The sequence below is a fragment of the Bacillus rossius genome, chromosome 3, assembly GCF_032445375.1.
Source record: "Bacillus rossius redtenbacheri isolate Brsri chromosome 3, Brsri_v3, whole genome shotgun sequence".
Taxonomy (NCBI): Eukaryota; Metazoa; Arthropoda; class Insecta; order Phasmatodea; family Bacillidae; genus Bacillus; species Bacillus rossius.
Genome location: NC_086332.1, coordinates 62,425,025 through 62,440,203, shown reverse-complemented (window position 1 = coordinate 62,440,203; position 15,179 = coordinate 62,425,025). Strand labels below are relative to the sequence as shown.

At 35.8% G+C, this 15,179-nt stretch overlaps 1 protein-coding gene across 13 annotated transcripts in view; it reads right to left on the bottom strand.

Annotated features, from left to right (window-relative positions):
* Nucleotides 1-15,179, bottom strand: part of LOC134530784 (phosphatase and actin regulator 1) — a 519,177-nt gene that overhangs the window by 213,899 nt on the left and 290,099 nt on the right. For all 13 annotated transcript variants that reach the window (XM_063365977.1, XM_063365975.1, XM_063365979.1 and 10 more), the window contains 2 exons: nucleotides 12,629-12,727; nucleotides 4,825-4,941 (listed from right to left, as the gene is read on the bottom strand). In XM_063365977.1, coding sequence (XP_063222047.1) covers nucleotides 4,825-4,941; nucleotides 12,629-12,727 — 216 coding nt within the window. The remainder of the gene's footprint in view (nucleotides 1-4,824; nucleotides 4,942-12,628; nucleotides 12,728-15,179) is intronic.

Below are 15,179 nucleotides of genomic sequence, written 5' to 3'. Positions count from 1 at the left end.
GGTTTGTTATTATCTAAAAAGAAAAATGGTTTGCGTACACGTTATTGACGTCGTTAACTGCCTGTCACACCATCATCTGTCAACCTTATGCTAACACCTTCGAATAAATATTGTCAGAGTTGAGAGTCTAAGACTCCGAAAACTAACCAGCGCAGCCCCACATGTTTGGAAAGTTGATTGGCGTTGTCAATAAATATTCTACGTATGCATGTTCAAAAATATGTCGGCTGTTTTTTCAGATTCTACTTTGCCATATCATATGACTTGAGCTTTTCAGAGATAGAAAAAGTAGCTAACTCAAAGTGGCAAATTACTATAAACACTTATATAACTTATATACATATATAAAGGCGAAAATTTTAAATGACTGGATGTTTGTTAATTTGAACGTATCTGGATATAAACTTTAAATTAGAGGTAGTCCAGGATTAAAAAATAGAATTTCGTTATTATATGTAGTCTACCACTATGGGAGTGAAAATGCGATAAATTTGGCTCATCTAACAGTAAACCATATATTTTATTATAAACATATAAACAATGGGTGTTATTTTCTCTATGTCCACCAAGCAACCCCCGTTAAGACATAGTTTTGCTGTTATTCAAAAGTCAACCCAAGAAAAACCATTGGAGTTTCCTTGAGATAAATTTGCTTAAATTACATGACTTTTTATCCTACTGCGATAATAATTTAATATTCCATGCTGTCCCGTATCTGAAATATTTATAGAATGCTACACGGATGTCCACTCACATACAGTCCTACCGCAAATAAACATTATAAGATTAAAAATAATTAATCTATTACAGTAATAAAAATTAAATATCGGTAAACAGATAAGTATAATACTTTGATTCTATAAATGCACTTGTGTACTACTTAACCTTTTTGATAAAATTAGGAATATCAATATGAAATTCAACACCAAGGTAGATGAAAAAAGTTAAGTTCAGTTTCCTCAAAAGAAACACACACCCGAAGCAAGTGTTGCTAGTAGTACAATATTGGGTATATTATTTATAAACATCCAAAACTACCAACTTTTTTTTACTATTTTTTTCAATTCTTCGATTCAGGAGATAATATGCAGTTTAATGTGGATTTGAACAAATATATATTTTTTGGAAATATTTTTTTGTAGATTCTAACTCTAGGAGTGGACATTACTTATTTATAGATGAAGGTATCCACAAGGCTCCGGGAAGCTTCCGTGTGGCTATCTAGCGGCGAAGAAGCGAACTTCTAGTTCAGCACTGCACTGCCATCTACCTGCTTCGGCAGATTCATTACACAATTTTCCAACGGAGTGGCAATATATAAATGCTACAGTGGAAATCAGTGTTGATTTTTCTCTCTCATATATTAAATAAAGTTATAAAAGAAAAACTATTCAAGAACTAAACAAAATAAGTAAATTTTTAATGCCATACAAAGCAAAAAAATGTCAGACATACATTTTCTAAGACGTACATCTCCCTCTTTTGCAGAATTTTAAAATTCGTTTTGATTTTGAAATAAGTTTCTATATAAAAATTCAGCATGAAATTGATATTATTTCAGACGCCCCCCCCCCCCCCCCCCAAACTTTACAGGCGCACTAAGGCCTCTGTCAGACGAGTCGACAACAATATTTGAACGGACCTGCCAGACGGGGTCGTACCACCTATCAAGTGGCTCGCGACTGTCGACCATCCGCTACCCGGACGCCACCTGTAAGTGGCGGCCACCCAGTCAGTCAGTTCAGGGGGGGGACACTTCATAGGGTATAGCAAACGCATTTTTCTAGTTGCTATACAGCTTTATCCAACATCTGAGCACAAAAATTATAATCAAAATGCCACGTTGATTAAATAATTTTTACATTTGTTTTAACATTTTATCAAATTTATGGCATAAATTGATATAGTTGAAATGAAAATAATATATTTACGTAAAAGAAAATAAACGAGTTTTCGTTGGCACGTTGAACCACTTGTTTATCCATCAACACCATAATTAATGGCGTCGGCGTTGAATTAAGTGATATTAGGTTAATAAAAAATTTCTAAGGAAATTTTGTTTCAATCATGTTGAAATAGTAATCTCGTTAAATAATATCAATGATTTCATGAACTGCTTTATAAATCACTGTTATGAAACATGCCTGATTCAGCTACGTGTTGTGTTAACTACTGCTACAACAAGAGAAGAGATAATAATAATTAACTTTACTTTAAGTTTCCGCTTGACGAAACTAGGTATGTGTAAATTATTAAAACGAAACAAAATAAAAGTTTTGTGTAGTTAAAATAGTGATGAGCATTTTGTTTTCATCCCCTACAGAATTTCCTCTTTTTAGGTAGTGTGTAGTCGCACATTGAGGACAAGCATACATAAATACTTAGGTACTGTTCTAAATGTTACTGAGTCTCAAATTCTGCTCAAACTTGCTGCTTATGTACTTTAATTAGTCTAAATGTTTTGTATGAATTTTATTTTTAGGTCGAGAGGGAGGTGTGGGTAAAAATTTCGTAATGCGTATCCAAGTCTATCCCTTGATACTAATAAATGGCATGATCCTGAATACATTGATCCTGTGGTAATGATGCTTGCTGATTTAACATTAATTAAAACAACAAGCATCATGTGCCACCGGATAAATCATACATGATCATGCCAACAGGATCAAGGGATAAACTTGGATACGTGATACGGAACAATTACCGAGGTGAGGTTTGCGAAAAAATTAAGTGTCTTAAATTTTTATGTTGAAATTAAGGTTTTTTTCCCCTTAATTTATTGCTACACACGTTTACTTCAAGAAGTGAAGATACGATAAAGATTTGTACTTTCACCTAATCCATAAAGAATTAGATGCCATTGGTAACAGCTTCATTTCAGTTTTTGTGGAAAAATTGTACATCATAGGCAGTTAAATTTGCCAGAAATACACATTGCCTGTGTTAATGATTATATACTTCTGCACGTTTTTTTATGCATTTTGTTTGCGATTTGTAATGCAATTCGGTAGGTACCTACGAAAATCCTAACCTTAACTTCAATCAACGTGATTCTACTAGAACAGAAATTATTTCTTGGACATAAAAAAAGGCAGCGATTTATTATAATCCGAAAATATGTTACATGTTATGCATTTTAACAAATGTTATGCTACGTAAAGAAAACATTTTTAACCGAAATGAGGTTAAGTCAAACACTGTCCCGAAGGTAAGAAATTTAATTATTTTTTAAAAAAATTGCTCTCCTAAATCATAATATGTTACGTTTACCGATATTTAGTTAAATGATTTGCTTATAAGGGGAAAAAAAATAAAATCAATATTTTTATAAATATTTATGCATGCACGAAACAAGTCACAAGCTTGCCAACATTCAGTTGAAGCTGCAAATTTCCCTACTATTCAAATTATTGTTTTAAGCATATTAACTGCAAATTGTACTTTCTAGGATCAATGTTGTATTTAAATTAAAATTTACTTATAATTTGAAACTTAAGTCTTACTCCAGAAGGTACTTTATCTCGGTTTTAAGCCATTGCAACTTCGTTTTAATGTTTGTCAAGTTTGCGTTTTTGTATAGCAACTAGCGCATTTCTGAATAAAAAAAACGTAGAACTGCAATAGCATTGAGTGTCCACTCTGTACTAGTACTTTATTTACTCTATGAGTCAGTTGTTGTTGTGCAGCCTGTCACACGACACCACTGAGAAGCGACCACTTCACTATGGACCTCGACGTTGAGGCATTTATTCACGAAGTACAACTCCGCCCAGCTATTTGGGATGCTAGTACATCGGAATATTCGAGTAGGGGCAAAAAGAAGAAAGCATGGGAAGAGTTAATTAACATGTTTATGAGTAACAATGAAGCGGCGTCGAATGAAGAGAAAAACGAATTTGCCTTCATCTTCTTTGATGCGTGGGTACAGTGTATGAAATAAGCTTGTTACCCTTCTCTCCATTATCATTGGATGTACCCAATATCGACTTTTTTTCTTTTTCTCGCTAGCCAAATGCATATGTACAATTAATGCTATCTCCTCGGTGTCCATTCTTCAACTGGCCCGCCACTCGGGTCGCACAGCGAGTGGCATGAATGTATGTGGCACCACCCAGGTCGCTCGTCTGACAGAGGCCTAACTCGCTGGTTGACAGCAATGTCGGATTGATTAACCACGTTGTATGGAAATCATTTTGTTGGTGTGCAAGCGGTTTCGTTGTGCCCACCGGAGTTCCGATAAGGGGCTAACATGTCCTTTCAAACCAATTAATGAAAATCACATATTGAGCTAATTGTACTGGAAGTCATAAAAACCAGTGAGAATATATCATATACTAATTTCTAGACTACGTTATGTTTCAAAAAAGTTTACATTATTGTAAAAAAATGATTTAAGACTTTTTTTATTACGGAAGAGATACTTAAAAATTTATATTTAAGATGAATAAATTCACTATGGTCAAACTAAAAATAATTTTCTGGGAAAAGTGGCTAGATGGATATGTGGCCGGGTGTACAAGCGGATCCTTCTAAACACGGCCTACAGGCAATGTTGCACTTGAAGGACAAGTAGCATAATAATATTACAGTAAAAGGTATTTAACCCAACACGTTCGGGAATACGCCCGTGACGGATTGGCAATCATGCCAGATTATCGAACGTCAATGTAGCTTTAACGGGAATGCCAAATTTGAAAACGTGAATTGTAATCCGGTGGAAAATAGGAAACAAAAGATAGCACAGTAAATGCACCCGACAGAATCTGCGCTTGGTGCCGGATTACAGAACGTGCCCAACCAGGCTGGAATGGACGCGGCACTGACCTGTGGCGGGCGCAGGGCTGGGCGGCGGCTGCTGAGGCTGCTGAGGCTGCTGAGGCACGGGCAGGGGGAGGAGGAGGGGCTGCGCCCCGGCGGGTGGGAACAAGGCCACCTCGGAACCTGCAACACGCCGGCAGAGACAAGTCAATGGACAACTTGCGCAGGCTGCATGCTGCATGCTGGGGCAAACACCTCACATTACAAACACTTCAGGCGAGTTGAGGGTCCCTTGTCTCATGTGTGGTATGTGGTCACACAATGTTCAATATATAAAAAGTTATCTATGGCATTCATACTTTTTTTTTTTGTAATTTAAATTTTAATCATGCTGCATATAATAATGACATCCTTTAAAACTTTCATGTATAAATATATATTTAACATTATCAGGAATAACTTACAACAATTTGTTGTTGTTTAAAAATTAAAGAACACCAAGTCCATATCCCTTGGCTCTATTCTCTAAATTAAAAAAAAAAGTGCTTCTTTTTCCTCTCCCCATAAAACGTAATTTTTTTTTTCCTGTGTATGTTGCAATTGAGAGGTGCGCGACGTCAGCCCCTCACTATCTCACCCCCTTCTCAACCTTACTCGGATCAGTCACAGGGTGATATTAAAATAAATTGCAAAGCTTCTTCTAGCTAACTGACATCCATTGTAAAGACTACAAAATTAGTTTGTTGCCTCTACATGTCGCACGGCTACACACATGCATCCGAAATTAAAGTGGACTCCAAACTACTGGATTAAACATCGTATAAACAGGGAAGTACATAAAAAAGGCGGTGAGGAAGAGTGGAAGCGGGATATAAATTCCCTACCCCTTTTTTTGTTTCACCCCAAACTCCTAAATTAAAAATCTATCTTTCCCATCGACAAATGGAAAGAATTTAAAAGTAAACAGAGGGCAGTGTGCTTCTATTAACGCACACCCCACCCCCAAATGTTATTAAGCGTACACTCCTGCACATAAATATTCATATTAATAGCGTATGTGCTCGACGATAGTTTTAATTATAGAGCAATCCTAATAGCGCTACGCTTTATATATAAATACTACTTACTACCTTCTTACAAGTATCAATATTATTTTTAAGCCTAAGAGTTTGAAAATTCGCAGATATACGCAAAATGATGAGCAGTTTTAACTCTACAAGACTACTCATCATAAAGGTTGGAGACTACTTATCGTAAAAGTTACAAGTCAAAAGATTTGCTCCTTCCAACAGGTACCAATAAAAAAAAATAGAAAATAATGACAGGAGGAATGAATCAGCATCCAGTTTTGCAACGACGGGCGTGCCTGTAACCCGCAGCGCTTCCTGTTGCGCAACTACGTACTGCCTACAAATAGTTTGAGCGTTCGCCGCTAGATGTCAGTTGATACACGCAACTTGAAGCGGCGCCAGAATAATACCGCGCGCGCGAACACAGGCTGTTTACAATGGCGGATAAAGGAATTTGCTTTCATGCAGATATGAAAAAAAAAAAAATAATTAAAATGTGTATTCAAAAAACTTACGTCAACATGGGGTTCGGACATTTAATAATCATTCACAACATGCACCACTTCCTGTAAGGTTTATAGGTCCATGTGTTTTAACAGCCACCTTGCATTACTCGAAATAACATACATACTGCCTTCACCGACAAAGCTAAACTCTCAATGATCCGTCGCGTATGTCCGTCAACAAGCCACGCGATACATATCGATCCGCACGGCCATCATTTTTATGCTGCCAACAGACTAGAAGACTTAAATAGTGGTGAAAGTTGTTTCATATAGGCATATCAGATATACGGTAATCAGTGGGATGCACTTATAAATCACTGAACTACTGTCTTCCCGCTCTAATATTCATTAATATATTTTCAGTTATGCCATATGTAGAGACCGGAAAAATTCGCGGATTCATTTCGTGATAGGCTGAAATTCAAACATGATATTGGCTCGCAGTATAACTGGAGCTCTCTGGGCCAATGAGAGACTATCGACCAAAGCGTCGAATCACAAGCTACCCAGTGAAGACGCCACACAATTTAGTACCCAATGAACACGCGTGTTAACTTGAGATGTGCAGAGGATAATGGAGGCTATCCTAGAGGTCATTGAATCCGCGAATTTTTCCGGTCTCTAGCCACACGTAATTAATTACACTTGTATGTCTCAGTCAATTTTTGTATCAAACATCTAAATTTTAAATTTTTTTCAAACTTGGTGGAAGCAGATAAAGAAATAAACTTCAAAACATTTTAAGGTAGTAAAGGTTGCCGGCAATACCGTACTAACATTTGTAAAGTCATGATTTAATCCATCCGCCCGTCGAAAATTAAAAGCGTGAAAAGCTTTGGCTAGACGGACGGATGGAAGTTTTCCGGACCTTCTGATTGGCTTAGAAGTCACGTAATTGAGGGACGGAATGGAATCGGACGGACGCGACGGATCATTTGAGTCCAGCTTACATGGGGTATAGTTTTCATTACTTCGGATAAGGGGGAGGGGTAACATTTCCTCTATCTCCTCACCCCTCATTTCGCGTCGCCCACTGGCTGTTTATTAAACTATTTGCGGGCCAGAACTTGGAACGACTTTATTAACCAAAACAACTAGCCAAACACAGTGTCATGGTGTACGGAGTTGGTAAATTCTTAAAGTTATAAATAATATGCCACTCTGTTCCATTGCAAAAGTTCTGTAAATTTCCTGACAAAGATGCTAAAAATAGGTAGGCCCTACTGTGTCAAATTAAAGCTTTACGTTAATTATTTTAACAAAATCGCGTTTTTTCTCAAATACTATATGTTAAAAGAAAAGCATGTATCATTGGTAACATCGGCTGAATTTGACAAGCATGTGCGTAGAACCCCTGGAATTAAAAAAAAACCTCTTTGAGGGGGCCAGCTTGCACTTGCAAAATTTTAACTGTGAAATGGGAATAATAAACGTTATCCCCTCCCTGGGAATCCTGGTTAAGTCGTAGGAAAATGATGACCGCATGCGAAAAAGACAAAGAGATGTGTATGAAGTCATCGCCTGCCATAGCGCCCATTCGCAGATTACTCAAATACTTCAGCGCATGATAGCGGTATACCAAACAACTTTTTATTCTCCCCGTGGGTGAGGAAGTTATTAATATGTGCGTAATACATTCGCGTCAATTATCACGTGAAAAATCTGTTCCCATCAACCTTTCACAAACTTTATTAATTTTCTGGGTAACTAAGAGAGACAGCGATCAGTTTGTTTGTTATGCAAATTAAGCATATCAAAAGTCTACCTTAAAAATATAATGCTTAAGTTTCTTCACAGGTATTATGAAAAAGCTTAAGATTCTTTACGGACATTAAAAAAATTGTAAAAACACTATACAATGAAACACTTGAGTTCCAAAATATGACAAAAAATTACAAATACAAACTTCAAACTTAACAAAAAAAATTATAATTATATACCTATCAAGTAAAAAATAAATGATAGTGAATGGACTTCTATAAAGTTAAACATATGGATAAGCACTAGTGTTGAAATCATGCTTCAATGTCAATGCTACAGAAATAGACATTTACTTTTTACATGCATACCATTTTACTTTGCCTATCATCATAAATGGTTACTACAACAGGGTACAACAAAGAAATGGCGTCGTTTCTTCCAACCGTTGCTACAGAAAATTTCATTCACAGTGCAAATAGCTGTTGTTCGGCCACAAGTATACTTTTGACGATTTTAGAGTTCGGAAACATACTCCTGAATAAGAAACCGACTTGATATCTTGCTCTGAGAGGAACACTATGTTTCACTAAAGAACGAAAAAAAATATATATCTGCTTTGGTCACGTATAAATAAGCATTTAAATTATTAACCAAAACTAGTGATCTTTTTGCTATCCTCTTCACTTTTAATATTTTGCGTGTGTGTACTACTATCGACATAAGTTGTTTACCACCGGGTGCTATGTTAACATCATGTGACCCTAGAACACCAGTGTGCACTGGTTCTTAATTGTGTTCGAATTTTTAAGAGCATATTTTCTTTTTTCCTTTTAATGTAATAACTTTTTTTAACTATGTTGGACGTAAATTTGGTTAATTGATCTGAGCTGTTAACTGGTAATGTTTATACCGTATTTGTTTTTAATTTTAAGTAAATTCAGTAAAGTGCTACGTAAATTTTAGGTAGGGCAGCATAAAATCCTTCAGTTTTAAATTTATATTTAAGTCTACCTGGTTGGACTGAGTCCCGAGGCGCAGCGCTAGCTGCCTGCTAGTGACGTCACAAGTCAGTTGTTTGCCGCTAGAGGGACGAGATGTGAGGGTGTGTGCTAAAGTTTCGCGCGCGGAGAGACGGAAGAGTGACGTGATTCGTTCTACGAGCGTCAGCTGGACCACGGGGGCTGAGGCACCTTGGGTGTGTGACGTCCCACACACACAAATCTGTGTGTGCTGCTGTGAAACACTGGGTGAACGTCCGCGGCAAGTTGCGTCAGCCTGTTAATACTAGCGCCAGCTTAAGAATTTAACCCACCAAGTTTTTAGTTACATCCTCTAGCGGCGAACAGCGGACTTGAAGTGACGTCACTAGCAAGCAACTAGCGCTGCGCCTCGGGGCTCAGTCAAACCAGGTCAACTTAAATATCAATTTAAAACTAAAGGAAATTATGCTGCCCTATCTAAAATTTACGTAGCACTTTACTGAATTTATTTAAAACTAAAAACAAATACGGTATAAACATTACCAATTAACAGCTCAGCTCAGTTACATCGTCGTATCCAAACATTCTGGCTCGTCACAAAAAAAAAGGATACTATCATTTATGTGAAGTATTTTATGCTCCCGCAAAAATACGGAACAACTTAAAATATAACTCGTCACTGCTCGGAGGAAATTAAAAATGCTACTTTTTGAAAATGCTACTACATTTTAATTATGAATTTGTAAATTAACTGCATTTTAAGTGCCTCAATGAGAGACATGCGTCCCATCAAACATTTGGTTTCACTGAACTTTTTTGTATTAACTGTAGAAGAGCGAAGTTTCCAGAAGGTGTACTCATGCGCGCAACTGAAACGGTAACTTTGATTTTTTTTGTAATTTCACGTAGCACTTCTTTGATGCACGAGTCATTAGCATTGCATGTAGTTTTTTATATTATTTTTAGTATTTATCTGTGTGAATTTTTAATTAGTATTTTTGTGAACGCTCATAAGTTAAAAATCTGTAATAATTTTAATTCTTTATCATGGTGAGAAGGATTTTTGAATAGTTATAGCCTTCTAAGTTAAAGTTATTTCACTGCCTACATAGTTTGTAAACATGTAGGTAACGTCTAAAGTTTACTTGATTGTCGTAAATATTTATTTGAAAGAATTACTGCGAACCCTTATTTACAACTTTCATCAACTTTATATCTGTTTTAACATATTTATTTTTGATAGCCTTTGGAGGGGAGGAGGGGAGAGAAAGAAAGGTAATAATTACGTGTGTGCTTTCCAGTAATGTGGTCAAGTTTAAATTGGTTTTGAAACACGTAACTGCTGCTCCCCGTGGGTTGTCGAAATTGTGGTTTGCAACTCATGAAGCGAGTAGTTTCCCACAATCACACATACGTACAGTACAAAAAAAAATTACCGCCTATTTGCGATTTCATTACAAAGAAGAAACTCAGCGCTGTACGTATCCCGAAATTTGGGAAAGTATGGTTTTTTTATTCATATTTACGCGCAAGAAATTTATGCCAAAAAAAATTTACCACCAAAACCGAAGTCTTAACGAGAACACCGCCACTGGAGACAATGTGGATACGTTTTAACAAGTAAACACGTTATCTTGCAAAAAAAAATTATAGTAATTAGAACACAAACGAAACGTTGATATTCTTTCAGCCAGTTTGGAGACGTATTTCCACGACCAATATATGTCAATGTTTTTCCCCTGGAAATTTCCAAAAGTAGGTACAATACACACAAATAACACCTCCATTATGAAACGTTTAAAGATGAGTAAAAAATAACGTGTTTACGTAAAACATAATACATAAATTAAACGCATAAAGAGTAAATTTACAATGTTGGCAGGTACGTAACGGATATAATGTTCTTTAAAAAATATTAGGATATTATGGTTCTTGAAAAAAGTAAATTATTCTTCCATGAGCAACTATCTCGTGTAAGACCCGAAAATCTAAAAACGGAAACAGATCCAGCTCTATAATATATTTTCGTTTCACTATTCGCGTGCAGCTTCCACAATGCCCGGAAACGTAACAAATGGCAGCCAAATAGATTTAATTTCACAACTATGAAAAATTAATTTAATTGAAAAAATTTTGATACGAGAACATAAAATTGTCAAGAATCACATACATGATTAAAATAAACTACAATGATAGAACACTAAATATTCGTGTACTTGAAAACATTTTTGACGTATTTAAATTTAAAAAAATAAAACACAGCTATCACCGCGGCGCGGTCAAATACTCCTATTACGTTGTATGCAAGGAGTAATGTAGCGTGCCATTGTAGATACTGTTTAGTCAGATTCGTCTCTACGTGATATTCTCCACTTCTGTCACTGCAGAACGGGCCTTAAAAATAATGATCCAATATTTAAGTTACATAGTAATAAATATGAGAAAAATAACAAATAAAGAACATTTAATACTAAATCACATATCTTCGATAATTTAGTATTTTTATTTAAAGAACGTAACTACTTTAAAGTTCTGAATAAATATCGCTGGGAAGCTTGTATTAGCACTGGTAATAGCTAAATCTCCAAATAAATTATGACATTTTTTATGTCTTTACTATTGGACAAAAACTATTAAATAATTAATGATTCAGCCTCAAAGCTTTCGTTTGGACGACAGTATTACTATTGCTTAGTGAGGCCTTCTGCACCAGTATTATTATTGGTGAGGATGGTCCAAATATTTTATTAAAACGAAAACCCTTTTACTTCAAACAAACCTTCTTAAAATTTTCAAAATCTTATTTTTCTATATTTACTTTCGATATGGATATTTAACAGTTATTTTTTATTTATAGATAGCAAACGAAGAAAGAAATTTGTTTTCTGTAGAATCGGTAGAAGGTATGCTTACTGTTTCACTATATTTATTTTAAGAATTTCTCTTTTATTAATTTTTATGATTAATTTGTGGCAAAAATTAACTTACTGGAACTGAATCATCAAAACATACATTCAAACTGTGTCTGAAACTTATTTTTGTGAGAGCGATAACTGCGAAAGACATTTCAGAATCAGATACATACTGATTGATATATAAATCTGTTGGTTTAGAATACGATACGTACTTTGTTTGTCGGTCACTTCATTTTGAATTAAAAACAGTTATTACTTCATTTTGTTTTAAACATAAATCTGTTTAGTGTTAATTCCTTTCATTATGCGTTTTTAATCATTTATCTGTCTTTTTAATATTTTTTAGCTCGATAATAGCATTTAACATACCATAAAACATTTGTGCAGTGTTATGTCAAATTTTTTTGCTTTCATACCCTCATATACGCGTCATATATATGTCCTCTAGTTGCGTTACTCATCCGATAACCCAAACCCGGATTCAAGTACCGATCCGTTTCCTGATTCCGGTATTCAATGATTTCTCTAAATCGCACTACGCAAATTATGGGATTATTTCCTTTTAGCAATTCAAGGCCGAGTTCTTCACCAGTTTACCAGCACTGACTTGGTTGATTTGTCCTCCTCTCATGAGACTAGTTTCGCTCCGATTGCGTCGTCGCCTGCCAGGGTGATGAAGTGGGAACAGGAACACTCACCTGACTCCAGCACAGGAGAGGCTGCGGACTCGGGCATGAGAATGCCCTTCTGGACCAGTTCATCTCTGTTGGCTCGCACAGAGATCTTGCGCTCCAGAGCTGCAACACAACCACACGACCGTCAACAACAACTCAGCACACTACTTCGCCTACGACTACTACATTCGTAATGCACTCGCAATCTAGAACAATTATTTTCTTTTAATCAGTGTGAAGTAGAAGACTGAAAATTATGACGGTTAGCTATTCACGATTTGTAACTTAGCGGAATGCAATGGGAATACGTGATTACTGTAGGGGAGTTTAACTGAAATACCAGTGGATATCAACTGAATAGTATATCGTAAGACGGTACCCGAGAAATATATTTAAGAAATTGTGACAAAAATGTGAAATACTGATTTCCAAGAAAACTATTGACTTTGCTCGTTGCGGTGACTTGTCAAAATATGTCGTTCACCCCAACAGTTTTCTTGGAAATAAGTGCATCCTTCACCATTTTCTCACAACTCCCTAAATGGCGCTTAGGTATCATCCCACAATAATCCACTTAGTTGTAAATAAGTGAAAGTCGGTATCTAATATAACCCAGAGAGCGATCACGTTTATGTGGAACAGTTTTAAGAGATTTGCAATCAAAGAGAGATGTTACTACTAACACTATCTATAGTGCAAGGACCAAGGGCCGTGTATCGATCACATCTCTTTCCTCCCACACACGTAACCCGGGGCCGAACACTGGCGCGGGAAAGCACGGCAGTTCCCCAAGAGTTGTTACCCCAAGAGATGTTACCACTAGGTTGGTAGCACCATCTGCAAACTAGCATTATGGTTAATCCTCCTTTACAAGCAAATCTCCTACACTCAAGCAAAACACAAAAATATTCACGTCAGATGTAACACATATGGTTAAAAATATAAGTTTTTTGGTATTTTATTTTCTATTTATTTTTATTAGACATATGTTAAATTTAAAAAATGTGTTTTAGTGTTCAATACAATAAATAATAACAAACAAATGTATTAGTTCAACTTGTATTTGCTCACCAACTTAAAAACATTGTCCCTATTTACTCAGTTAAATATGCAATACTATGAACACCCAATTTTATGCCCTTATCCAACTAAGAGCTAACAATGTAATCCAAAACTAAGTACTACAAGAAATCACCCACTCATGCATGACTTGTACAAGATTATAAATTCGAACGTAGTACACCTATGGCGACGCGATCATCAATAACATTAGTCATGGAAGATAATCCATTACCGTCTTAAGTTAGTTTTCAGATCAGTTTAAATAAAATTAAGAAAAAATAAGGCTTCCTTCAGAATTATTTGAGAAACAAGAAGAACGAATGTTGCTTATTTTTTCACAGAGCTGTCCTGTCGGACTGGAAAGGAAGCCGTTAAAGATGGCGCCGAAATTCCTTGCCTATAGACTTGGAGCATTCACGTTAACCTGAAGAATTAAAATCAAGTTTTACAAAACGGGTTCGGCCTCAAAACGCATTAATTTAATTTGACATGAACAGGTTACACCCGTCCCCGGAGACAGCTCGTAAAGACAAGTAGTTTTACGTCTAACTACTAGACGTCTGAAAGTTAACACTAAACGGGGCTTTCAAAATGTCAAGTATACTTTTTATCAAGCGTAATATAAAGTTATCGTATGATGCCGACTTAAAACTTCATGCTCCATTAAATATGCTCAGCCTGCAAAAGTGTATATAGAGAGCTGTCGGAGAATATTATTATTTAGAAAGATTAATTTTCTTTAATTTCTAATAAAATAATTACAAGAGTAGAATTTTCGGCAACACTAATAAATCAAACCAAATACTAATTTTTTTTAAAAATTAAAGACTGAAAATTTATGTAAAAACCGCGGGAAATTAATTTAGTTTAAACAAGTTTAAATTTTTAAACACATTAATTATCCTTGCATGAAAAAAAAATAGGATAATGACCTTCAAGCACTAATTAAAATGTTAAATGTACAAATGTTCTTTTAAAAAAATTTTTTTTAACGGTGAGCGCATTTCAAAACAACCAGAGAGGAGCAATCTAAAATTCCGCCGAGCAGCCGAGCCACGTAGGCACGGTTGTCAAATGTCCTTTATCTCAACTACATCAGAGAAAACCACCGGCTGGCTTATCGCGGTTCGATAATGGCTTTGGAGAAAGTCATGTGTATTGATTTTTTATTTAATATTTAACGTTAGTAATTCTCATGGCACCATTTCAACACATACTGATAAATTTTTTTGCATTGTATAAATGCGCTCTTATTGCGTCTCTTGAAATAAATTTTCCTCGTTTGTTTTGTAAAATCAGTAAACGCAACGACGCAACATTGCACCTGTGTTGGATGAAATGGAAACCCGCAGAGAATCAAGTCTAACTGGAAACAATAACAATCCGCGAGGAGCACAGAACACCAAAATTATTTTTTTCTCAAAACTGTTATTCGAACACCGATCCTCCAATTAAAGTAAGAGCATGTAAAACTTGCGTGTTCATAGCCAACAGTAAACAGAAAGTAGAGAGA